The sequence below is a fragment of the Macaca thibetana genome, chromosome X (assembly GCF_024542745.1).
Source record: "Macaca thibetana thibetana isolate TM-01 chromosome X, ASM2454274v1, whole genome shotgun sequence".
NCBI classification, from domain to species: Eukaryota; Metazoa; Chordata; class Mammalia; order Primates; family Cercopithecidae; genus Macaca; species Macaca thibetana.
This window is the reverse complement of record NC_065598.1, coordinates 73,958,007-73,983,240: the sequence shown is the minus strand read 5'-3', so window position 1 is coordinate 73,983,240 and position 25,234 is coordinate 73,958,007. Positions and strand designations below refer to the sequence as shown.

The following is a 25,234-nucleotide window of genomic DNA, read 5'->3' as shown; positions in this document are numbered from 1 at the left end:
AATGGAAATGACTATTAGACATGAATATGTTCAATGCAGGATTATCTAAAAATAAAAAATTAGAAACAATCTAATGGTGAAAAATACCTGAATGGTTTAGTAAATTAAAGCAAACTGACATGACAGACTTAGTCAGAAATATTAGATAATTATCTAGACTGCAAAAATGGGGAAAAACTTTACAGTGTTAAGGGTACAAAGTAGCATGAATACTACATTTGCAACTCTGTTAAATAGAAAGGTATGTAGAATGGAATTAGAAAATGATTTACATTATAGCAAGGGAATATGGGTGAATTTTTTCTATCATTATTTTAAACCATGTGGTCATGTCAATTTTCAATTAATAATGTGATGTAAGTAAACAAGTGATAAGTATTTCTCATTTGTCTCTCTTAAAATAAACAGACATACTGTACAATCTACAGTATTAATTCCATATTTGGTAAATCTTCTAAATGGATATTTAACTTAAAATATTGCCAAAATGAAAATACGTCTTTCAGTAAATGGTTAACTACATAAAAACATGTATTTCCAATGATTGGCCTAAAAAATACTATGGTCATTTATCCACCCAACATTTTAACAAATGTCACCCTTTCTTACTTTACCTTTGCTATATGTTCCAGCCATCGGCCTAGTGCAATAAACACAAACAGCATAGGGGGTGTGTCAAAGAAAGTAATAGGGTTCACTTTGGCTCTTTCATACATTGCAACTAGAAGAATAACCAAAGAGTAGGCAAATGCAATGGTGGTTGCCAGCACAATCAGTACGTCCATATTTGCTGTCTTATGCTTCAGTGCTTTATAAGCCTGAATGTAGAAGTACCAGCCTCCGAAAAACTGCAATATAGGAATGATAATCAATGAATTTTTAAAAATTCATATATATATCAACAACTTAAAGTATCAATAGTCATTTTCTTTGGCTTTTAGCTAACCCATAAACATTAAAAGGAGATTAAGCCAAAACAATCATATTTGTATTTCAATAGATGTACATGCAGAGGGAGGTATTCAAATTGCTGCATAAGCCTGTGGGGGCTATCATCTACGGTCCAATGGATATTCCATAATACAAGGAAAATTAGATGTTTCTTCCTTTTTTTTTTTTTTTTTTTAAGAGACGGTCTTGCTATGTTGCCCAGGCTGGTCTCAAACTCCTGGCCTCAAGCAACCCTCCTGCCTCGGCCTCCCAAGTAGCTGGGATTATAGGCATGAGCCATCACACCAAGCAGATTTTTCTTTCTGAGGCCAGCAAAAACAGGAACTAGGAAAGGAATTACTTTTTTTTGTATAAAACTCACCCATCTTTCCAAAACTCAAACTAAGTGGTGTATCACAAGCTATGAAATCTGTTGGCTATTTTTGTTGGTAAATATAACTGGAAAGCTTATTTCATTAAAACAGAGAAACTTAAGATTTTTTTAAAAATCATTATTGCCTTTTATAAGGATCAGATAAAGGAAAATATTTATTTGATAGAAGTATTCTATTCCTCAGTAAAAGTTTATCTCGAAAAAAGAGTTTAAAACATACAGAAAGTAATGAACTGAAGTGCCAGGAAGAAATAACAAAAATAAAGTCATTGAGCTGGGTGCAGTGGCTAGTGCCTATAAGTCCCAGCTACTCAGAAGGCTGAGGCAGAAGGACGGCTTCAGCCCAGGAGTTCAAGACTGCAGTGAGCTGTGCTTGTAACACTGCATTCCAGCCTGGGTGACAGAGCAAAACCCCATCTCTAAAAAAAAAATAGATAAATAAAAATTTAAAAATAAAATAACGTTATATACAGTAGTAGATATAAATACGAAATCCAAAAAACTTGACCTCTTTCTTAGGGGTTAAATGGCGTCTATTATCTACTTAAATAACTACTCAGTTGAAGATTATTTCTGTAAAGCATATGGCATAAAATGATCAGACTTCTGGCTAACATCAGTTTTGCAGTTGAAAATAAAACCTTGCCTGCCAAATTTTGCTTATTTTTCATTATTAACAAATATATTTGCTAACAATTCACTTGCCTGTACAGGTACACACAATAAAAAGGACAGCAAATTCATAATGGACAATCCTGGAAGAATCTGGCGCTCCAGGAACATAGAAGAATGAAGGTTGATCATTTCTTCTTTACTCATGTTTTGACTATGGTGAAGAGTTGCAAAGTGGTGGTCCATAACCATCATATATATCATCAGTCCCATTACAGGAATACAAAAAAACAGACTCACAACAAAAGACCGCCTCCATCTTATATGGAAAAAATAAAAAAAGAAAAATAATGGTCATAAATAGCTAACAGGTAAAGATTCTATGTACTATAGAGAGATACACATTGTGACCATTTCATCCAGTATAAGGATGATATTATAAAAACTGACATGCAAAAAGGATGTTAAACTTGTAATAAGGAGTCAAAATTTGTTTCTTACTGACACTCTAAAAGTACTTACTGTCTTATTTCTCGTTTATGATCTAGGTGACTTGCTGACCGATCCTTCTTGACCAAAGAAGCTTCAAAACCTAAGCTCTAAGGAAATTCATGAGAAAAAATTATTTCAGTGAACATACGTTGGGTACAGAAATTCTAAGCCATGGTATTGTCATTAAGAACAGTTCCATTACTGAGGGCAAGTCACTCTGGGGAATACAAAGATGAAGATGTGCTTCCTGTTCTTGATTGCCTTTATTTCCAAACTTTCATCAAAGAAGTGAATATTTCCTTAATTCTAGTTAATACCTATCCTATATATAACAGTTTAACTCAAGTACAACTGTCCTCAGTAGAGGTTCTCATTAATAGGCCATAAAAGCTAGCACCAGGCTGGGCATGGTGGCTCATGCCTGTAATCCCAGCACTTTGGGAGGCCGAGGCAGGCAAATCACAAGGTCAGGAGTTCGAGAGCACCAGTCTCTACTAAAAATACAAAAAATTAGCTGGGCGTAGGGGCAGGCGCCTGTAATCCCAGCTACTCGGGAAGCTGAGGCAGGAGAATCACTTGAACCCAGGAGGCAGAGGTTGCAGTGAGCTGAGATCGCGCTACTGCACTCCAGCCTGGGCAACAGAGTGAGACTCTGTCTCAGGAAAAAAAAAAAAAAAGCTAGCACCATACTAAATAGATTATTCAAGGCCTTGCATATGCAGTATTTATTCTTGTTTTATCAGAAAAAGAACATGAACAAAAATCATTTTCCCCAATAAAACAAAGTATAAAAAGGAAACTACCCCTAAGCAAGACTTATCTGACCATAGATAGTAATACACATTATATTTCCAACTGCTGGGGAAATGCTGCCATCTTACATTTGTTGGCAATGCACAGTGAATAGAACAAGCATGAGCTTTGGAGTCAGAGTAATTAGGCTCAAATGCCAGTTATGACAGTTACTAGCTATGTGACTCTGGTAAGTAACTTAACTTCTCTTAATCTGGGTTTCCTCACCTCCATAATGAGTATGACCACATTGCTGTGGCAATTAAGGGTTGAAGCTTTGCAGTCTTGGTAACCGGCACATAGTAGGTACTCAGTAACACTAGTTTCACAAAAATGGTAATGGTAATGTCATCTATACTAATAGGATCTTAATTGAACCATTAAGATGCTTTAAATCACTTGAACACCAATTCAATAGCATACTGAAACTTTTAAAATACATTCACATGTATTACCACTTAAGATTTATTGAAGAACACAGGATGAATCTGTCACAAAGAAAGGGTTGTGTTGTTTGTTTTAGAGACAGGGTCTCTCTCATGGTAACCTTGAACTCCTGGGCTTAAGCAATCTTCCTACCTCTGCTTCTCGTGTGACTAACACTATGGGTGCGTGGCGCCACACCTGGCTAATTATTTTCATTTTTGTTGCAGAGACAGGGTCTCACTATGTTGCCCAGGATGGTCTTGAACTCCTGGCCTCAAGTGATTCTGCCGTCTAGGCCTCCCAAAATGCTGAGATTATAGGCATGAGCCACCACGTCCAGCTGGGTTTGGTCTTTTAAATTTCTTACTTTAACTTAAAAATAGGTCTTTTGTTTTGACCTAACAAACAAAAAGCCATCAAGCAGGATTCTTCACTTTCTTAGTAACTACTATGAATCTTATTTATAACAAATTATACTTTATTTTCATTTTCTAAATATTTTGCATGTTTTGTGGTTCTAACTTGTTTGCTCCTGATTAATAGTGTAAATGTACCTTTGCCTAACTTTTCCTGAAAAAGACCAAAAAAAAAAAAGCAGACACATTTACATTAAATTTTGAGACAGATCTTGTTTGAAGTATTCAAAGGAGTTAGATTTTTTTTTTCATTGCCTCTATCTGATGCAAACCAGAAATGATTCACGGGAATGCTGATTAAATAGGTAAGAACACAGAAACATAAATTCTTGGCACTTACTTCAATTGTATGGATAATATCTCTGGGACCAATAATTTCTGGGTCATATTTAATATGTGCTTTGTTGGTTGCCAAGGCCACGGAGCAGTACAGGATCCCTCTGTGATTTGTGAGACTTGACTCTATTTTATGTACGCAGGAGGCACACGTCATTCCTCTCACCTGTTAAAGACAAAGCATTTATTATTCAGGAATATACTTTTTCCACCATTAAACATGAGTTATCTTTTTTTTTTTTTTTTTTCCAGACAGAGGCTCTTGCTCTGTCGCCCAGGCTGGAATACAGCGGCGCAATCTCGGCTCACTGCAACCTCAGCCTCCCAGGTTCAAGTGATTCTCCTGCCTCAGCCTCTTAAGTAGCTGGGGTTACAGGCATGTTCTACCATGCCCGGCTAATTCTTTTGTCTTTTTTGTAGAGACGGGGTTTCACCATGTTGGCCAGGCTGGTCTCGAACTCCTGACCTCAAGTGATCCACTGTGCCCAGCCCGAGTTACCACTTTTCACAAAAGGACTCATGGGATTGCCACACAAGATCTTAATTGCACTACTAGTATGCTTTAGATATGATCATTAGGATATCATTTTTATACCACATTCAACAAATATATGGTCCCAGATAGAAAAGGATCTCATTAAAAGTCTCCCAATTCCTGTCACTACTACTTAGTGATAGAGGATTTGACATTTATTATTGTTTCTTGTATCCAAAGTCTTGCTTCCCTCTGGATTTTTTTTTTCATCCTGCTAAAGTATATAACCACTAGTATAACTTTTAGTGAAGTTAATGGATGGCAAAAGTGTTTTGACTATTTATGTCTAAAAAATGTATTTTTCCCTATATCTTGAGTGGGGTTATAGTTTAGCTGGGCATTAAATTCTAAGATGGATGGGCATGACTTCTAGAATGACTGTGTGAGGAGCTCAGCAAATCCTTTCCTCAAAAAGCAATGATAAAACTGACAAAAGTATCAAAAAATAGCCATTGAAATACTCTGGAAATTGACCAAAGGGCATACCACAAATTAAGAAGGATTTATTCAAGAATATCTGCTGAAGGGGATATCAGTGCAAATGGTGCAGTAAGACCTCTAAAATTCTCTCTGTAAAAGCCATGAGAAAACGGGCAGAAATTGTAAGAACCATCTTTTTCCAGAAATCTGGAAATCAAACAAAAGTTTGCAGCAATCTAGGAAGCATTTATTCAAGAAAACAAGATGGAGTACAAAAAAATAGAATGAATAAGACATAGTATTTCATAGCACAACAGGATGAATATAGTAATAATAACTTAATCATACATTTAAAAATAACTAAAAGAGTATAAATGGATTATCTGTAACACAAAGGATAAATGCTTGAGGGGATGGATACCCCATTTTATATGTGTTTGTTACTCATTGCATGCGTGGATCAAAACATCTCATATACCTCATAAATATATGCACATGCACCTACGCTGTACCCAGAAAACTTCTGTGTTCTAAACAACACCACCAAGGAAGTAAAGAGACAATACCAGAATGGGAGAAAATATTTGAAAATCATATATCAGATAAGGGACTTGTATCTAGAATATATATTCTTACAACTCAGTAATAAAAAGACAAACAATCCAATTAAAAATGGGCAAAAATGGTCAGGCACGGTGGCTCACGCCAGTAATCCCAGCACTTTGGGAGGCTGAGGCGGGTGGATCATAAGGTCAGGAGATCGAGACCATCCTGGCAGCATGGTGAAACCCCCGTCTCTACTAAAAATACAAAAAAAATTAGCTGGGCGTGGCGGCGGGCGTCTGTAGTCCCAGCTACTCGGGAGGCTGAGGCAGGAGAATGGTGTGAACCTGGGAGGCGGAGCTTGCAGTGAGCCGAGATCGCACCATTGCACTCCAGCCTGGGCGACAGAGCGAGGCTCCGTCTCAAAAAAAAAAAAAAGGCAAAAATTCGAATTGTTTCTCCAAAGAACATTTATGAAAGGCCAATAAGCACAAGAAGAGATACTCAACATCATTAGTCATCAGGGAAATGCAAATCAAAACCAAAATGAGATACCAGTTCGCTTCCACTGAGATGGCTATAATAAAAAGGTAATAGCAAGTGTTGACATGCATATGGAACAATTGCAACGTCAATACAATGTTGGTGGGGATACGAAATGATACAGCTGCTTTAGAAAAAGTTTGGCAGTCCCTTAAAAGGCTAAATATAGAGTTACTAGATGACTTAGTAATTCCACTTCTAGGTATATCCCCAAGGGAATTAAAAACATAAGTTCACACAAAAACTTGTACATGAATGTTCATAGCAGCATTACTTACAATAGCAGCAATATTCATAAAGTGGAAACAACCCAATTGTCCATAAACTGATGAATAAATCAACAAAATGCAGTATATTCATACACCAGAATATTATTTGGTAATACAAAGGAATGCAGTAATGATACACGCTAGAACACGGATCAACCATGAATACACTATGGTAAATAAAAGAAGTCGGTTACAAAGGACCACATATTATATTATTCCATTTATATGAAATGTCCAGAATAGGCAAATCTATACAAATATAAAGTAGATTAGTGGTTGCCTAGGGCAGAGAGAGCAGAACCAGTACAGGTAAGAGATTAGGACTAAAGAATGACTACTAACGAGTTTTATTTTAATGGGGATGAAAATGTTTTGAAATCAGATAGTGGTGATAGTTGCACAGTCTGTGAATATACTAAAATGTACTGGGTTGTACACTTTAAAAAGGTGAGTTTTATGGTATTTCAAAAAAGCTATTATTTTTCAATCCTTAAAAACATATAAAAGCCTACTCATTCTTCATCATTCTTTTTAATATCTACTCAGTATCCCATGATATGGATGTATCATAATGTATTTAGTCCCTAATGACTGAAATTTAGTTTTTCCCTATCTTTTGCTATTGTAAACAATACTATAATGAACATCTTTGTATATATATCATTTCATACATATGCAAACATGTCTGTTGGATAAATTTCTACAAGTGGAACCTCTGAGGCAAAGGCTGTGTGCAATTTCACCTTTGACAGATATTGCCAAATTGCAAAGGCTATGTGCAATTTCACCTTTGACAGATATTGGCAGCTTGTATCAATGTACACTCCACCAGCAATACATGAGAGATCAAAAACACAGTGTTAACAAAATTGTTAACTTTACCAATCCAATAGGTGAAAATGGTACTTCAGTGCCATTTTAATTTGCTTTACTCATTACAAATGAAGTTGAACATCTTCAAGAGGTATCGTTTTTGCTTTTCTGTGAACTGTCAGTTCATATCCGTTATCATCAAAAAGAAATTTTGGGTTGATGACGTTTGTCTTATTGATGTATAAAAGTTCTTCATATATGAAGAAAATTAACCTTCATCTATGATATGAATTATAATTATTTTAATTGCCTTTTGACTTTCCATTCAGTGTTTTCCTCCCAAGAAGAAATGTTTAGGTATCTGAATTCATCAATCTATTAATCTTTTCTTTTATCGGTTTTGTATCATATTTTAGAAAAACGCTTCCTACTCCAATATTGTTTTTTTCTTTTTTTTTTTTTTTTTTTTCTTTTTTTTTTTTTTTTTTGGTGAGAAGGAGTTTCACTGTTGTTGCCCAGGTTGGAGTGCAATGGCATGATCTTGGCCCACTGCAACCTCCGCCTCCCAGGTTCAAGCAATTCTCCTGCCTCAGCTTCCTGAGTATCTGGGATTATAGGCGCATGCCACCATGCCTGGCTAATTTTTTGTATTTTTAGTAGAGACAGGATTTCACCATGTTGGCCAGGCTGGTCTTGAACTCCTGACCTCAGGTGATCCACCCACCTCGGCTTCCCAAAGTGCTGGGATTACAGGCATGAGCCACTGCGCCCGGCCTCTAATATTGTTGTATAAATGAATTAGATGTTATCATTGGGAAAAGCTAGATGAAGGCTACATGGAAATTTTCTGTACTATTTTTGTACTTCCTTGTGAGTCTAAAAGTATTTCAGTGATGAATTGATGGATTGATGTATGATAAAGCAAATACAGTAAAATATTAATTGTAGAATCTAGCTGGTATATATAGGGTATCTACTGTACAATTCTTCTGACTTTTCTGTATGTCTGAAAGTTTCATAATATTGAAAAAAAACTGCTCCAAATATTTCTTCTAGTAATTTCATGATTTCATTATTTACATTCAATTTTGGGAGGCGGGCAAAGTCTTGCTCCGTCCCCTAGGCTGGAGTGCAGTGGCATGAACACAGCTCACTGCAGCCTCAACCTCCCAGGCTCAAGCAATCCTCCCACCTCTGCTTCCCGAATAGCTGGGACTACAGGTACATGCCACCACATCTCGCTAAAGTTTTACTTAATTTTTATTCTTATTTTTATTTTTTAATTTTTTGAGATAGAATCCCACTGTGTCGCCCAGGCTGGAGTGCAGTGGCACAGTCTTGGCTCAGTGCAACTTCCACCTCCCAGGTTCAAACAATTCTCACACCTCAGCCTCCCGAATAGCTGAGATTACAGGCGCACGCCACCACACCCAGTTAATTTTTGTATTTTTAGTAGAGAGGGGTTTCACCATGTTGGTCAGGCTGGTCTTGAACTCCTGACCTCAGGTGATCTACCCACCTCGGCCTCCCAAAGTGCTGGGATTACAAGCATGAGCCACCATGACTGGCCTAAATTTTTACTTTTTGTAGAGGTGGGGTTTTACCTGTTGCCTGGGCTGGTCGTGAACTCCTGGGCTCAAGTGATCCTCCCACCTCAACCTCCCAAAATGCTGAGATTACAGGCGTGAGCCACCACACCCAGCCTACATTCAAATTTTTGCTTAAACTGGAACTTATTTTGGTACAAGGTTAATTTTTTTAATTATACAAATAAATACATTCTAGCTGTAAAATTTTCAGTGTTGAAACGATGCAAGTTTCTCTTTGCTCTTCTCCCTCAATCCCACTCTCTTCCTGAGATAAACACTGTTAATCATGTGTATACACTAGTCTTTTCTCTAGGTGTTTATATACATACATAAGTACATATACATGTAGTTTTGCATTTTTTACTAAATGGGATTATGCCACAAGTATTACACTGCAACTTGTTTTGCTTAAGTAAATAATATGTCCTAGAAATCTTTACTTGTCAGTTAATATTGATTTATTTTACTCTTTTAACATATGTATTGTATTAGACAATATGTCTATACATAATTTATTTAAACATTCCCTATTAAAGGACATTTAATATAGATTGGTTCTAAATTTTTGCTCTTAAAATTATATAATAAATATAATCTTATGAATGTTCATATTCCTTTTTTTAAAAAAAACAAAGTCTCATTCTGTCACCCACGCTGGAGTGCAGTGGTGTGATCTCAGCTCCCTGCAGCCTCCGCCGCCTGGGTTTAAGTGATTCTCATGCCTCAGCCTCCAGAGTAGCTGGGACTACAGTAGCACATCATCACACCTGGCTAATTTTTGTATTTTTCATAGAGATGGGGTTTCACCATGTTGACCGGGCTGGTCTCGAACTCCTGACCTCAAGTAATCCACCCACCTCAGCCTCCCAAAGTGCTGGGATTACAGGTGTGAGCCACCCTGCCCAGCCATATATGATTATATTTCCACAGGAAAGAATCCTAGCAGCTGATTTGCTGGGTTGGAGAAAGTGATCAATTTAAATCAATATGCCTTACACCGGGTTTTAAGACTTTATAAAATTTGAGTCTTTAATGCATCTAGAATTTATTCAATTACATGCTACTAGATAGGAATTATACTGTATTTTAAAAGTTAATTTTCATTTATTCATTCAAACCCAATTCTTTTTTGGTTAATAGAGATATGACAATTATCTTTTTACATTCCATGCTTGAAGAGTACCATTAAATCATACCTTATCCTTCCATTTTCCAGTTTCCTTAATTTTAATCATATCTTATTTTCCCCACCTTTAATTATCTTCACAACTCTTCTCTGAACCTTACCAAGTTTTTTTCTGGAAATTTTATTAATCACACAAAAATTCTTACTTACAACAAGTTCCAAAACACCATCTCCTTCATCAGCATTTTCTATCACAGTGGCTCCAAATCCAAGCTCTCGGATGAACTCTGCTATCATTGGGGGTTGTATAACAGTAGGATTATACCTTACTTCTGCCTTGCCAGCCATCAGGGCCACAAGTATAGAATATATTCCTAAGAGCATTGATAAGAAAAACAATACAGGTAACATTCTTTTAAAAAGAGTAATGTTATAATTACCTTTTAATATTCTCAAATATGAAAGGATTTCTCTTAAGTATGAAAGGATTAAAGTGAATCTGGAGAAATTTATTATTTAACTTTTATACCAGTCTTGACCCCAAGCAATTAGAACTATTCCAAAAGATTGCCTCATTTTTCTTAAACTTTTTATTATGGAAATTTTCAATTTTGTGTGTGTGTGTGTGTGTGTGTGTGTGTGTGTGTGTGTGTGTGTGTGTGTATAAGAACATAATAAACTTAGGCCGGGCGCGGTGGCTCAAGCCTGTAATCCCAGCACTTTGGGAGGCCGAGATGGGCGGATCACGAGGTCAGGAGATCGAGACCATCCTGGCTAACCCGGTGAAACCCCGTCTCTACTAAAAAAAAAAATACAAAAAACTGAGGCAGGAGAATGGCGTGAACCCGGGAGGCGGAGCTTGCAGTGAGCCGAGATCGCGCCACTGCACTCCAGCCTGGGCCACACAGCGAGACTCCGTCTCAAAAAAAAAAAAAAAAAAGAACATAATAAACTTGATGTACCTATCACCTTGCTTCATAATACTTGGCTAATCTTATTTCATATACATTCTTACACCCACCACTAACTGCCCTCTACCCAGATTATGCTGAAGCAAGTCCCAGACATCACATCATTTCATGTGTAAATATTTAAATATGTACCTCTAAAAAATACAGACTCTTTTTAAAAAATCAAAATACCATTTTCACACCTAAAATAATTATTCAATATCATCAAATATCCAGGCAGTATTCACTTTTTTTTTTTTTTTTTTTTTTTTTTTTTTGAGACGAAGTGTCGCTCTATCACCCAGGCTGGAATGCAGTGGCCGGATCTCAGCTCACTGCAAGCTCCGCCTCCCGGGTTCACGCCATTCTCCTGCCTCAGCCTCCCGAGTAGCTAGGACTACAGGCGCCCGCCACCTCACCCAGCTAGCTTTTTGTATTTTTTTTTAGTAGAGACGGGGTTTCACCGTGTTAGCCAGGATGGTCTCAATCTCCTGACCTCGTGATCCGCCCCTCTCGGCCTCCCAAAGTGCTGGAATTACAGGCTTCAGCCACCGCACCCGGCCAGTATTCACATTTTTACAATTGTCTTATAACTGTTTACTAGTTTAACAGTTTTTTGTTTGACTTGGATCCAAATAAGGCCTATGAATTGCAATTGCTTGAGACTGTATCTTGTACATATAAAGCATTTTTAGAAATTAATAAGACAGAGTACTAGAGAAAGGGACTCGGCTGGGCATGACTGCTCATGCCTGCAATCCCAGAACTTCGGGAGGCCGAGAAGGGCGGATTGCTTGAGTCCAGGAGTTTGACACCAGCCTGCGCAATATGGCAAAATCCTGTCTCTACAAAAAAATACAAAAATTAGCTGGGCATGGTGGTGCATGCCTGTGGTCTCAGCTACTCAGGAAGCTGAGGTGGGAAGATCACTTGAGCCTGGGAGGTCGAGGCTGCAGTAAGCAGTGTTCATGCCACTGCAATGCACCATGTGTGACGGAGTAGGATCCTGTCTCAAAAAAAAAAAAAAAATAGAGAAAGGAGTTCATGCACTTATGAAATCCTAATTGTAGCAAAGAATCCAAAAATATACCAACATACACATTATAATACTATCAAATAATAGTCATTTATTTAAATTATCAGGTTTTAGTGTCTGACACACAGTAATCTAAAAAGCTCTTATTCCTAGAAAAAAAGTCCCACGCAACTTGCTAACCAAAAAAAGGAGTTCATTTTATGGCAGTCATGCTGTTCACTAGTGCAAACCTTTTTTTTAACAACCATTCCACTTTTCTAGGCCAGCTAATGCTGTCATTGCCAGGAAGAAAATTAATTCTACATAGCAAAAATAAAGCTCTTTCTAGGAATCTGTGGCATTTGATGGCTACCTGCAGGGAATGGTGATCAACAGTCCATAGGTCAAGTCTGAGGTTTGATAAAAAAGAAAAAATGATTAAATATTAATTTAATAGCTTTAAATAAGTAAACAGAATAGTGGAGGGTGTAAGGGGAAGTGGGGATGGTTAATGGGTACAAAGAAAAAGAACGAATAGGACCTAGTATTTGATAGCACAACAGTGTGACTATAGTCAATCATAATTTAATTGTACATTTAAAAGTAACAGAGTATAACTGAATTGTTTATAACACAAAGGATAAATGCTTGAAGGGATGGATACCCCATTTTCCATGATGTGATTATTATGCATTGTATGTTTGTATCAAAACATCTCATGTACCCTATAAATATACACACCTACTATATACTCACAAAAATTAAAAATTAAAAAAATAGATAAACGTATACACGGTGAAAAAAAGAAAACAAAATACCTAATATAATCTAATTTTTCTATATAAAGTGCTTACATTTTGGGCTTTGCTGGTATCAAACAATTCAGGTGATCAGTTCATGGGGAAGTGTCAGTAATATGGGAAAGGTATAGAGAAAGTAGGAAAAAATCTTTTTGCTTCAGCTGAATGTAATCTATGGGCAAACAGAAATAGAAGGGAAAATTTGATTTTTCAAATGCCGAAAACATAAGTTCAATACTTATGTAAATTGCAGATAGTTTAAAAAACTCTTCAAACGATCATAAGAACTCTTTCTATTCATTTCTTAAAATATAATGCAGGGCCAGGTACAGTGGCTCATGCCTGTAATCCTAGCACTTTGGGAGGCCCAGGTGGGTGGATCGAGGTCAGGAGTTCAAGACCAGCCTGGCCAACATAGTAAAACTCTGTCTCTACTAAAAATACAAAAATTAGCCAGGCATGGTGGCACACACCTGTAGTCCCAGCTATTAGGGAGGCTAAGGCAGGAAAATCGCTTGAACCCAGGAGGCAGAGGTTGCAGTGAGCCGAGATGGTCCCATTGTACTCCAGCCTGGGCAACAGAGTGAGACTTGTCTCAAAATATAAATTACATATATATTTCATATATTTCTATATTATATTAATATACTTTTATATATTTATATATAACATATATTATAAATATATATATATGTATAATGCAGACTAAATTGAGAGAAGACCAATGCTACTTAGTCAAAAAAAAAAAAAGTGAATGTAGTGACTCCACCTAGGCTAAAGTTATTTCTAACTGGGCTAAGAGGTTGTAAAAGGGATAATATGGAAGTAATTAGAAGAATCAGCTTAACAGACTTAAAAAAAAAATTGTAACTGGCATAAGCATTGCTTGTCTCATGAAGAAGGTTATTTCTGAATTGCCCCAAAATAGTTGGTTCTTAAATTAAATAGAAACCTTGAATGCTTCTTTTTGCTTTCATTTGCTTGGCAACCTCCCTCCTTTTCTTTTTAAATTAATCTAAAAAAGAATAATAGAAGCTTTAGCCTTGAGTGCATCCCAGTTAGAAAGAATGGAGGCTAAACTGAAGCAGAAATCATAGAATGCAGACAAGGTAATATTGAACTGAAGATGGCTCTGTATACCATACATTTTGTTATAACAATGTTCTGCCCTTAATATTAATATATGAGGTGAGGTGATTACTATATACATTTTCAGTAATGTTCTTAATAGTGGGGATAAGCTTATACTAGTCCATACTTCTTTATTTAGCTCTGTGACTAACCATATGTATCATTAAGACACCTAGCGCTAGGGCAGCCAAAGTACCAAATCTATGACTTTGATCTCATGAAAACTCATCACATATCTTTTTTTCTTTCTTTTTTTTTTTTTTTTTTTTTTTTTGAGATGAAGTCTTGACCTGTCGCACAGGCTGGAGTGCAGTAGCTGGCACAATCTCAGCTCACTGCAACCTCTGCCTCTCAGGTTCAAGCGATTCTCCTGCCTCAGCCTCCCGAGTAGCTGGGACTCCAGACATGCGGCACTACACCTGGCTAATTTTTGCATTTTTAGTAGAGATAGGGTTTCACCATGTTGGCCAGGCTGGTCTTGAATTCCTGACCTCAGGCGATCTGCCCACCTCGGCCTCCCAAAGTGCTGGGATTACAGGTGTGAGTCACTGTGCCTGGCCATCATCACATATCTTTATGGTTAACAAATCTACTGTGCTATACTGGGAAGTCTATAAATATGAGTGCAAATTAATAAGCCAAAACATCTGAATGTGACTGAATTTTAAAAACTGTGGTATACATTTTCTAAGATTTGTAGCCTAAAATTAACACTTGTATACAATATTAAGTAACTTGTGAACATTTTTACCACAAGCAAAGAGAACAATGTAATTCTAAACAAACTTGTTTTTGGTCTGGTGCTTGGTCTGGGTATAGTAATAATGAAACTCTTAAATATTCTAGTTGTCAGTTTTAGGCATAGCTTTAGAAGAAAATTTATGGGCCGGGTGTGGTGGCTTACGCCTGTAATCCCAGCACTTTGGGAGCCCGAGGTGGGTGGATCACCTGAGGTCAGGAGTTTGAGATCAGCCTGGTCAACATGGTGAAACCCCGTCTCTACTGAAAATACAAAAATTAGCCGGGCGTGGCGGTACGCGCCTGTAGTCCCATCTACTTGGGAGGCTGAGGCAGAAGGATCACTTAAACCCAGGAGGCAGAGGTTGCAGTGAGTTGAGATCGCGCCACTCCACTCCAGCCTGGGCGACAGAGCAAGACTCAGTCTCAAAAAAAAAAAAAAAAAATTATGTTCCTTTAAATCCAACACAACCATGATCTATAAAATATAGTAATCTCGTGTATTTCTTTCTGCCATTTTTTTTACGAATTTCATAGATATACAAATGTGATCATGAGGTAAACAAGAGAGGAACTTTATCTAAGGAAACAAAACACTAACAAAAACTGGCTTCCGGGATATCAGGGTTGTCCCACACATTACTGAAAATGAAAATTTTTATGAGGCCTTATACCAAGAATCATAAACATAGTTACAAAACATGTAAGAGAACAAAAAAGATGGAGTTCCCAAACTAGCACATAAAATAACAAGCTTCAAGAGTGTCTCACCTTCTTCCCGTCTTAAATTCCGTTCAATGTTTGCTACACAGGAAGCACAAGTCATGCCAGTGACCTGTACGTAACACTTAGACGAAGTCTTTGCTTCCTCCTTGTCTTGAACTGGTGTCATCCCTTTAGTATAAAATTCATTAGTTGAAGTCAAAAGTGGCATTTCCGATGAAGGCTGAGCTATTACTACCAACGGCTCATTCGTGTCTGTGGAAAGGGAAAGATTCTTTTCATTTGCAGTATTGATCATTCAACTGCATCATTGCCTCACTCACAATCCATACCTCCAGGCACTGACAATCTATTCTTTTAAAACCAGCAAGTTCCTACTATCCATTAGCATTAAGTTATCTCTACACTTTTCTCTGCAGTGACTTCCTATGTCAATACTTCCCATCCCAATTCCCAGGAAAATCTGAGTTACCTGAATAAACAAAACTTTTTTTCTTCTAGCCATTATCTCTACTCCCAATCACAGAGAGAGAGTAGTTTGTTAATGGATAGTTCTTATTTTTATAATGAAATTTGACCATCATGTTGATGATCGGCATACTGGCATCGAAGCAATTCACAATATATTAAGTGGAACAAAAAGCAATTTGCAAAAACAGCACTGCAGTGTGCTGATATTTTAAAAAAACTTTTAGTGTATGCATAGATGAGAACATGCGTAAGAAAGGCTGAGGGGTTACATACCAAACTATTAACAGTGGCAGGAATAGAACCACAGACAGATGAATAAATTTCCTCTATCTATACTTCTATATTTTTTGAATTTTTAACATACATATATAATATTTAAAAATTTTTAAATGTCTGTGGACAGTGGAAGAAGAGGCAAGGAATAAGTCAGCAAAAAATCTATTTTGCACAATGGAGTATTCGGAGAATATTTATGGACTGTGGAAGCTCATATCATCCCAGAAGCTCCCCTGAAGTCTCTGAAATTCTGCTATTTTGTTTTAGTTTATCCACTGCAGTATTAATTACCTCCCAAGAAAGAAGAAATTATTCTAACACATCCCTGCACCTGAAAAAAAAAAAAAAGCCAAAGATTTTCTCCTCCCTCATAGAGAAAAGGAAGAAAAGAGCAAATTTCCACTAGCCTATCTAATTTGTTCATTCTTGTCCTTAGACAAAACACCAGCTCATGTCTATTTAGCTAGGACACAAAGGAACCCCTGCACAGAAGAGTTGGTTTGCAGGATGTTGAAGATGAGCATGTTTGGAAGAAACTTTAACAAAAGCCTGACCATTTCCCTACAGAATAATGTAGACTTCTCAAATAAGTATATTAATGCCTCTTAAATCTGAATGCATATACAATCACCTGGGGGAGCTTGTTAAAATGCAGGTTCTGGCTCAGTACATCTAAGGTGGGGTCTGAGATTCTCCATTTCCACCAAGCTCTGAGGTGATGGCAGTGCTGCCAGCCTAGGTCTGAGTATAGCAAAGGACACTTAAAAAAAAATTTTCAACTTTTATTTTAGATTCAGGGGGTATGTGTACAAGTCTGTCACATGGGAACACCGCATGACACTGAGGTTTGGATTTTGGATGATTCCAGCAAAGAACACTTTGAACAGTACAGTGTTCCTTAATTAGCCCATCTCCGGTCTTAATTGAATCACTCTAGAAAGATACTGATTCAGATTGTGAGAACATTATTTAGAACATAGACTGTGAAATTTACCAAATAGTACTGCTGTTACGTTTTTTAAAAAACCAAAGAAAAACAAAAAGGAGGCTCAGTAGCCAAAAAGAAATCGCTTTGGTTTTGAATAAAACCATTATTTTAATCCAACCAGAAGGTTCCTTCATTCTCTCATAATTACTATTGAGATTTAATTATGAACTTGGACAATGAAAATAAAGTTTCTTCTGTCCATCACTTTACCTGTTGTTCCAGAGCAATTTCATTATTTTAGGTACCAGAGGTAACCTAGAATACCGTCTGCAATTTTCACACTCTGGAAGTACAGTGTTATATTAAAATAAGTCACAGAGGTGGTCTCTTTTAGCTACCTTAGCATGACCTCTAAACAAAGATCCATAAAATTGTATCCTTTAGCTCTGTGAGTGTGGCAAACAAAAAAGCAAAGGCTTCTCCATCCTCCACAGAGACAACAAGGGTGTTAAAAGGTCACAATGAATAAAATGCCTGGTTTCTTTTAATTAATTTTTCTACAGGCTGTAACAACACTACTTAAAATTTAAATAAATTCAAAGGAAAGTTGATTTTCCCGCACTTGAGGCAACAATTACAAACTATTCCAAATATTTCAAGAAAGGATTTCCAATCTGATACTCAAAACTGATGTGAAGTTCAGCCTCTGGTGTAATGTGAAGAATAAATAAATAATCTAAAAATGGCTTTAAAATAATTATAAACATCATGTCTGCAGCTTACTCTCAAATAGTTCAGAAAAAAATGTATGTATGTGTGTGTATATATATAAATGTATATCTATCTATTAAGAGAGAATGATAAGCGATGTAAAATATTAACTGTGGAACCTGCATGAAATTGGTAAACAGGAATTCTCTACTACTTCTTGAAGTTTTTTGTAAGCTTGAAATTAGTTAAAAATAAAAAGTCACAGCCGGGCGTGGTGGCTCACGCCTGTAATGCCAGCACTTCGAGAGGCCAAGGCGGGTGGATCACAAGGTCAGGAGTTCGAGACCAGCCTGGCTAACATGGTGAAACCCCGTCTCTACTAAAAAAAAAAACACAAAAATTAGCCGAGCATGGTGGCGTGAGCCTGTAATCTCAGCTACTTGGGAGGCTGAGGCAGGAGAATCGCTTGAACCCAGGAGGCAGAGGTTGCAGTGAGCCAAGATTGTGCCACTGCACTCCAGCCTGCGTGACAGAGCAAGATTCCTTCTCAAAACAAACAAACAAACAAAAATAAAAAGGCACAAAAAGGAAGGAATTTAATCAAGTATTTAGATTGCTTTAATTGGTTAGTGATTACTTCATATATTATGCCTTTTTACTTTAAGGAAATGATGATATAGATAGTCAGGATAAAAGGCATCTCCCATTTTTCTATCTCTCTCTCTTTTTTTTTTTTTTTTTGAGATGGAATCTTGCTCTTGTCACCCAGCTGCAGTGCAGTGGCGCAATCTCGGCTTACTGCCACCTCCGCCTCCCAGGTTCAAGTGTTTCTCCTGCCTCAGCCTCCCTCCCAAGTAGCTGGGATTACAGGCGCCCACCACCTCGCCCAGCTAATTTTTGCATTTTTAGTAGAGACGGGGTTTCACCATGTTGGCCAGGCTGGTCTTGAACTCCTGACCTCAGGTGATCCACCCGCCTCGGCCTCCCAAAGTTGTGAGATTACAGGTGTGAGCCACTGCGTCTGGCCTCTCAGTACCTCTTTTAAGATTTATAGCTCACCTAGGACTAGTATGATACAAAGGCAAAATGTGTCAATCCTTCTGTATGAGAATGGGTTGCAGAGGTAGACTGTGAGACCTGGATCAGCACTGACACTTACACTTAAAAAAATGGGTAGTTACAATTCCGGTGAAATCTTAAACTCTAATCTCTAGCAGAATCACAGAATGCAATCATTTCATATCAACCTTTTGTCCCGATAATATGGGTCACTGTAGTTAAGCTCTATCAATTATTTTATGATGACACTCACTATGCCAAGGTTTTTTACCTACCCATCATGGCCATTAGTATGTATGTTATAAGCCCTAACAGATGCAGGGCATATAACTGGCTCCTGGTAATCATTTGTTGAATAATTGATTCCCGGGGCCCTTAACAATAGTAGGTTGAGGTAAAAGACATTGCTAAAAGTTACTGAGGCCAGGCATGGTGGCCTAAACCTGTAATCCCAGCACTTTGGGAGGCCAAGGTGGGTGGACTGCTTGAGCCCAGGAGTTTGAGAACAGCCTAAGCAACAAAGTGAGACTCCATCTCTACAAAAAATACAAAAAAATTAGCCGGGTGTGGTGGTACATGCCTATAGTCCCAGCTACTCAAGAGGCTTAGGTGGGAAGATAGCTTAAGCCCCGAAGTCAAGGCTGCAGTGAGCCGTGATCGTGCCACTGCACTCCAGCCTGGGCAACAGAGCGAGATTGTGTCTCAAAAAAAAAAAAAAAAAAAAAGTTAGTGAACATGCTGTAGTCATAGTTCCTAAGGAGTAGGTAGATGCTATACATGGTGCCAGAGAATGTTCAAATACTCCTGAATTCCATTTACTAGTTTGATCACCTAAGGTAATTAAAAAGTTGCTTTTACTCTGCTCACATCTGTTATATAAACCCTCATAAAATGCTAGCTATTTTGGCTGGGTGTGGTGGCTCACACCTGTAATCCCAGCATTTTGGAAGGCCGAGGCAGGCGGATCACCTGAGGTCAGGAGCTCAAGACCAGCCTGGCCAACATGGCGAAACCCCGTCTCTACTAAAAATACAAAAATAGGGCATGGTGGCATGCACCTGTAATCCCAGCAACTCGGGAGGTTGATGCAAGAGAATTGCTTGAACCTGGGAGGCAGAGGTTGCAGTGAGCCGAGATCACACCATTGCACTCCAGCCTGGGCAACAGAGTGTCAACTGTCTCCAACAATAACAATAATAATAATAATAATAATAATAATAATAATAAAATGCTAGCTATTTTAGCTATCCATATTGTGTTAAATCTAAGCACAGAAATGGGCAGTTTCTCCTGTATCTTTGAGTCTTCATTCTGAAGGCTCCCATGTCATGTAAAACTATGATCAAACAAATTTATATGCCTTTTCTCCTAAAAAAAAAAAAAGCTATTTTAAATTATAATATTTAATATTATACAGTCATGAGTCACTTAAATGATGGGAATATGTTCTGAAAAATGCTTTAGGCAATTTCATCATTGTGTGAACATCACAGAGTGTACTTACACAAAGCTAGATGCTCTTTGTATTTATATATATTTTTTCAGATGGAACACCAAATGTCCCAGCACCATTAATGAATATCATTTCTCCTGCTTGATCTGCTATGCCAATATCAAATGCCTTATATGAGGTTTCTATATATGCTCCATTATAATCTTATGGGACCACCATCGTCTATGTGGTCCATTGTTGATTGAAATGTTGTTACGACTGATATTACTATTGCCTTCAGTCAAATTTCTGGACTTGTTTATGTAAACAAAGTTATTATAGATTTAACTTAGAGATTTAAAGGTCAATGCATCACATTATGTAGATCAGTGTTCTCAAATTTTAATGCGCAAATGGATTACCTGGAAAGCTCATTAAAATTAAAATGGAGAATTTGATTTACTGGGTCTGCAGTAGGGCCAGAGTCTGATTTCTAACAAGGTCCCAGGTGCTGCTGGTCTGTGAACCACACTTGTAAAAATGTAAAGTCGCAAAAATATAAACCCAACTGAATAGAAAAAATTCTGTTTTTGAGTCCTATCTGAAAGTTTATGATGCCCTTGCTTACTGTAATGACAGATACCATATGTGAACATGAAAAATATTTCAGTTTTATACCATGTGATATAAGATTATATTTGGGTTCCTATATGTCAGAGGCATAGGAATATTACAATGTAAGTAACTTGTTTTGGTGATACTGATATAAACTAATTTATGTGGTGTTCATTATTGACAACATAATCCCTTATGCATATCAAAGTATTTTAATTTAATAGAAGCTCTGAGAAATAATCCAACATTATGAAGTAGTGAAATGTGAATCAATATAATTTCAAACACTGTCATTTTCAAAAATTTTAAAAAATGTAAGTGGGCCAGACACGGTGGCTCACGCCTGTAATCCCAGCACTCTGGGAGGCCAAGGCAGGCAGATCACCAGAGGTCAGGAGTTCGAGACCAGACTTACCAACACGGTGAAACCCTGTCTCTACTAAAAATACAAAAAAATCAGCTGGGCATGGTGTCGCGCACCTGTAACCCCAGCTACTTGGGAGACTGAGGCAGGAGAATCGCTTGAACCCAGGGCGCAGAGGTTGTAGTGAGCCAAGATCGCGCCATTGCACTTCAGCCTGGGTGACAGAGCAAGACTCTGTCTCAAAAAGAAGGAAAAAAAAAATTAAGTGGTGACAGGTAAAACAAAAGTTTGCTGAAACTAATTTTAGTTATTTTTATGACTCCCTGATATAACTGCACTTATTTCCAACTTAAATTTTTCTTCTGGTTTCATAATTATTTCCTTTTGCAATTATGGATTTCCTATACTTTGTTCAGGCTTTTGGTACTAGAGTCTCTTTAACATTTTAGTGTTCTATATGAATTTTCTGATAGAGAACTATGTATCTCATTTTTAGAGCAAAAGAATCTAAAGGCCAGGCATGGTGGCTCACGCCTGTAATTCCAACACTTTGGGAGGCAGAGGCCAGTGGATCACGAGGTCAGGAGCTCGAGACCAGCCTGACCAAGATGGTGAAATCCCATCTCCACTAAAAATACAAAAATTAGCCAGGCATGGTGTCAGACACCTATAATCCCAGCTACTCAGGAGGCTGAGGCAGGAAAATTGTTTGAACCTGGGAGGCGGAGGTTGCAGTGAGCCGAGATCATGCCACTGCACTCTAGCCTGGACGACAGAACAAGATTCCGTCTCAAAAACAAAACAAAACAAAAAACAAAAAAAGAATCTATTTTTTAAGATTAGATTCTAATCTAAAATCTATTTTTTTTTAAAGACAGGGTCTTGTTCTGTCACCCAGGCTGGAGTACAGTGACATGATCACGGCTCACTGCAGCCTTGACTTCCAGGCTTAAGCGATCCTCCCATCTTAGCCTCCTGAGTAGCTGGGACTATAGGTGTGTGTCACCATGCCCAGCTGATTTTTGTATTTTTTGTAGGGACGGGGTTTCATCATGTTACGCAGGCTGGTCTCGAACTTCTGCGCTCAAGTGGTCTGCCTGCCTCAGCCTCCAAAAGTGCTAGGATTACAGGTGTGAGCCACCGTACCTGGCCAGATTCTAAGAATTTCAGATGGTAATGTAAAATGGCACAGCTACTTTGAAAAACAGTCTGGCAGTCCCTCAAAAAGTTTAGTTGCCATAGGACCCAGCAATTCCACTCCTAGGTATATACCCAGGAGAAATAAAAACATATGTTCATACAACAATTTGAACTCAAATTGTTCATAGCAGTATTATACATAATAGGCAAGAGAGTGGAGACAATCCAAATTCCCATCAACTGGTGAATGAAGAAACAAAAATGTGATATATCCATACAATGGAATAACATTCAGCAATAAAAAGGAATGATGTTCTAATACATACTACAACATGGATGGACCTTGAAAACATTATGCTGAATAAAAGAATCCAGGCACAAAAGGACAAATGTTGTATGATTCCACTTAAATGAGGTACCTAGAATAGTCAAATTCAGAGACAGAAAGTTGAACAGTTGTTATCAGGAGCTTGGGGAGGGGAAGAAGAAATGGGCAATGACTGCTAATGGGCATGTGATTTCTTTTGGGAGTGATAAAAAAGTTCTAAAATTATATAGTGATGATGGCTGGAAAACTCTGTAAATATACTAACAACCACTGGGTTGTGTACCTTAAATGGGCAAATTTTATGGTACGTGAACTATGTGTCAATTTTTAAAAGTGAGAATTCTCACTCATAGGTGGGAATTGAACAATGTGAACACTTGGACACAGGAAGGGGAACATCACACACTGGGGCCTGTCGTGGGGTGCGGGGAGCGGGGAGGGATAGCATTAGGAGATATACCTAATGTAAATGATGAGTTAATGGGTGCAGCACACCAACATGTCACATGTATACATATGTAACAAACCTGCACACTGTGCACATGTACCCTAGAACTTAAAGTATAATTTAAAAAGTGAGAATTGTATAATTTCTACCATTTGTCATCAATACAAAAGTTAAGAACTAAAAATTAATAATGGTATACCTCTGAGTCCTCTCTCACTGACATTAATCTACCATAACAATTTAGACATGTGTTTAGTAAAATCTTTTACTCAGCTTCAGGGAGTCTAAAAAGGGAATATTACTATTTGATATCTTTCATTCTAATCAGGATAGCAAAGATTAATTATATTGTCTAGAAATTGGTTGTAAAACTTTTCAATTGTTATTTCAAGCCAAAAATTTCATCTGGGCATTTTCCAGTTTAATTCAAGGCCAGGTTCAATTCTGGTTCTTTTCAGCTTTTTTTTTTCATTTGACAAAATATCTCAGACAGCTTCCTGTGGCATTAATTATCTTTAATGCCATAATGTTTTATGACTTCATAGCATGTCATCATGAGTTATTTATAGTTGTACCATGAGTTATTTATTGTTTCCAGTTTTTAAATATCATAAGCAATTATACAAACATCCTTATGCATCTTTGTATACACTGTTGGCTACCTCCACAGGACTTATTTGCAAAAGTGGAATTACAGTGCCTAAGAATCATCTCTCATTGATAAATGCCTAAAGCAGCGCAAAATGGAAGTAAAAGAACATTAGGGTAATCAAAGAAAAAATGATAATTACCTGACAAGGTAGCATCAAATCCCATGTCTTCTATTGCAACTCTCAAGGTTTCTGGAGAGGTTAGTAAAGGATCATACTCAACAGTCCCATTGCTATTTGCAAGGGAGACTCGTATGGATTTTACACCTGGCTTTTTTGATATGACACCCTCAATAGACTGCACACAGGAATTACAAGTCATGCCATCAATGTTTATCACAGTTTCTTGTGTCAGAGGCTGGCTAACTACATTCAAATGAGTCTTCTGAAGAGATGAGCTGGAGGGAGAGTTTGAGGTACTCTCAACTTCACTTGCGATACTAACTCTATATTGCCCCGGTGATACAGCCTCTATTGCTTTTCTCAGGGATTCTGGAGTGACTGAGCTTGCATTATACTTCACAATGGCAGACCTATTCTCTAGAGAAACTACTATGCTGCTTACATATTGGAGTGCAGATAAAGTACTTTCAATATTTGACACACATGATTTACAATGCATGCCATCAATGATGAAAGTGGCTGTTGAATTATTGGTATATGATGGGCTCCTTTGCTGTGAACCTTCTGAGGATTTAACTGGTGTGTTCTTTAGACGTTCTACATCAATAGCTCCCAATTTGAGGTACTTGGGCTGCTTTTTGACAAATGCTGGAAAGCCCATAGCTTCAATCTGTTTTTTCATTTCTTCTACTGAGATAAGATGAGGTTGATAAACAATGGTAGCTTCTTGATTGTCCAGGGAGACTAGTTAATAAAAAGAAACATAATTAATTTAGTTATTCCTGGGCTACTTCAGAAAACATCCTGTTTTCTAAATAACCACAAATAATTGTTTCTTTCTCATTCTTGTCATCATCTTTTCTTAATTTTTTTTTCTTTTCAGAAAATGTTATTGGCATAGACTAGAAACAAGTAAGAGATAGGACCACTGTAGCTATGGTCTCCAAGTTTCTCCATGCCTGAGTAAAATATATTAGAGGTAAAGAGTACACTAGTCATGTTGTGTTAAGAATCCTGAATTCCATGAATTGCCAACCCAGCTGCCTTTTCTTCAGTTCAAGGTTTATGTAACCTTTAATTATAATCATTACTTTCC

The 25,234-nt window shown here is 37.5% G+C and overlaps 1 protein-coding gene and 1 pseudogene across 3 annotated transcripts in view; both read right to left on the bottom strand.

Annotated features, from left to right (window-relative positions):
- LOC126946307 (S-phase kinase-associated protein 1-like) overlaps window positions 1–25,234 on the bottom strand; it is a 682,386-nt pseudogene that overhangs the window by 510,814 nt on the left and 146,338 nt on the right. The window lies entirely within an intron of this gene.
- The window catches only part of ATP7A (ATPase copper transporting alpha), a 144,276-nt gene that overhangs the window by 36,728 nt on the left and 82,314 nt on the right, over window positions 1–25,234 (bottom strand). For both annotated transcript variants that reach the window (XM_050776291.1, XM_050776292.1), the window contains exons 4-10: window positions 24,157–24,882; window positions 15,642–15,848; window positions 10,447–10,610; window positions 4,403–4,564; window positions 2,459–2,535; window positions 2,030–2,255; window positions 615–848 (exon numbers count right to left, since the gene is read on the bottom strand). In XM_050776291.1, the coding sequence (XP_050632248.1) occupies window positions 615–848; window positions 2,030–2,255; window positions 2,459–2,535; window positions 4,403–4,564; window positions 10,447–10,610; window positions 15,642–15,848; window positions 24,157–24,882 (1,796 nt within the window). The remainder of the gene's footprint in view (window positions 1–614; window positions 849–2,029; window positions 2,256–2,458; window positions 2,536–4,402; window positions 4,565–10,446; window positions 10,611–15,641; window positions 15,849–24,156; window positions 24,883–25,234) is intronic.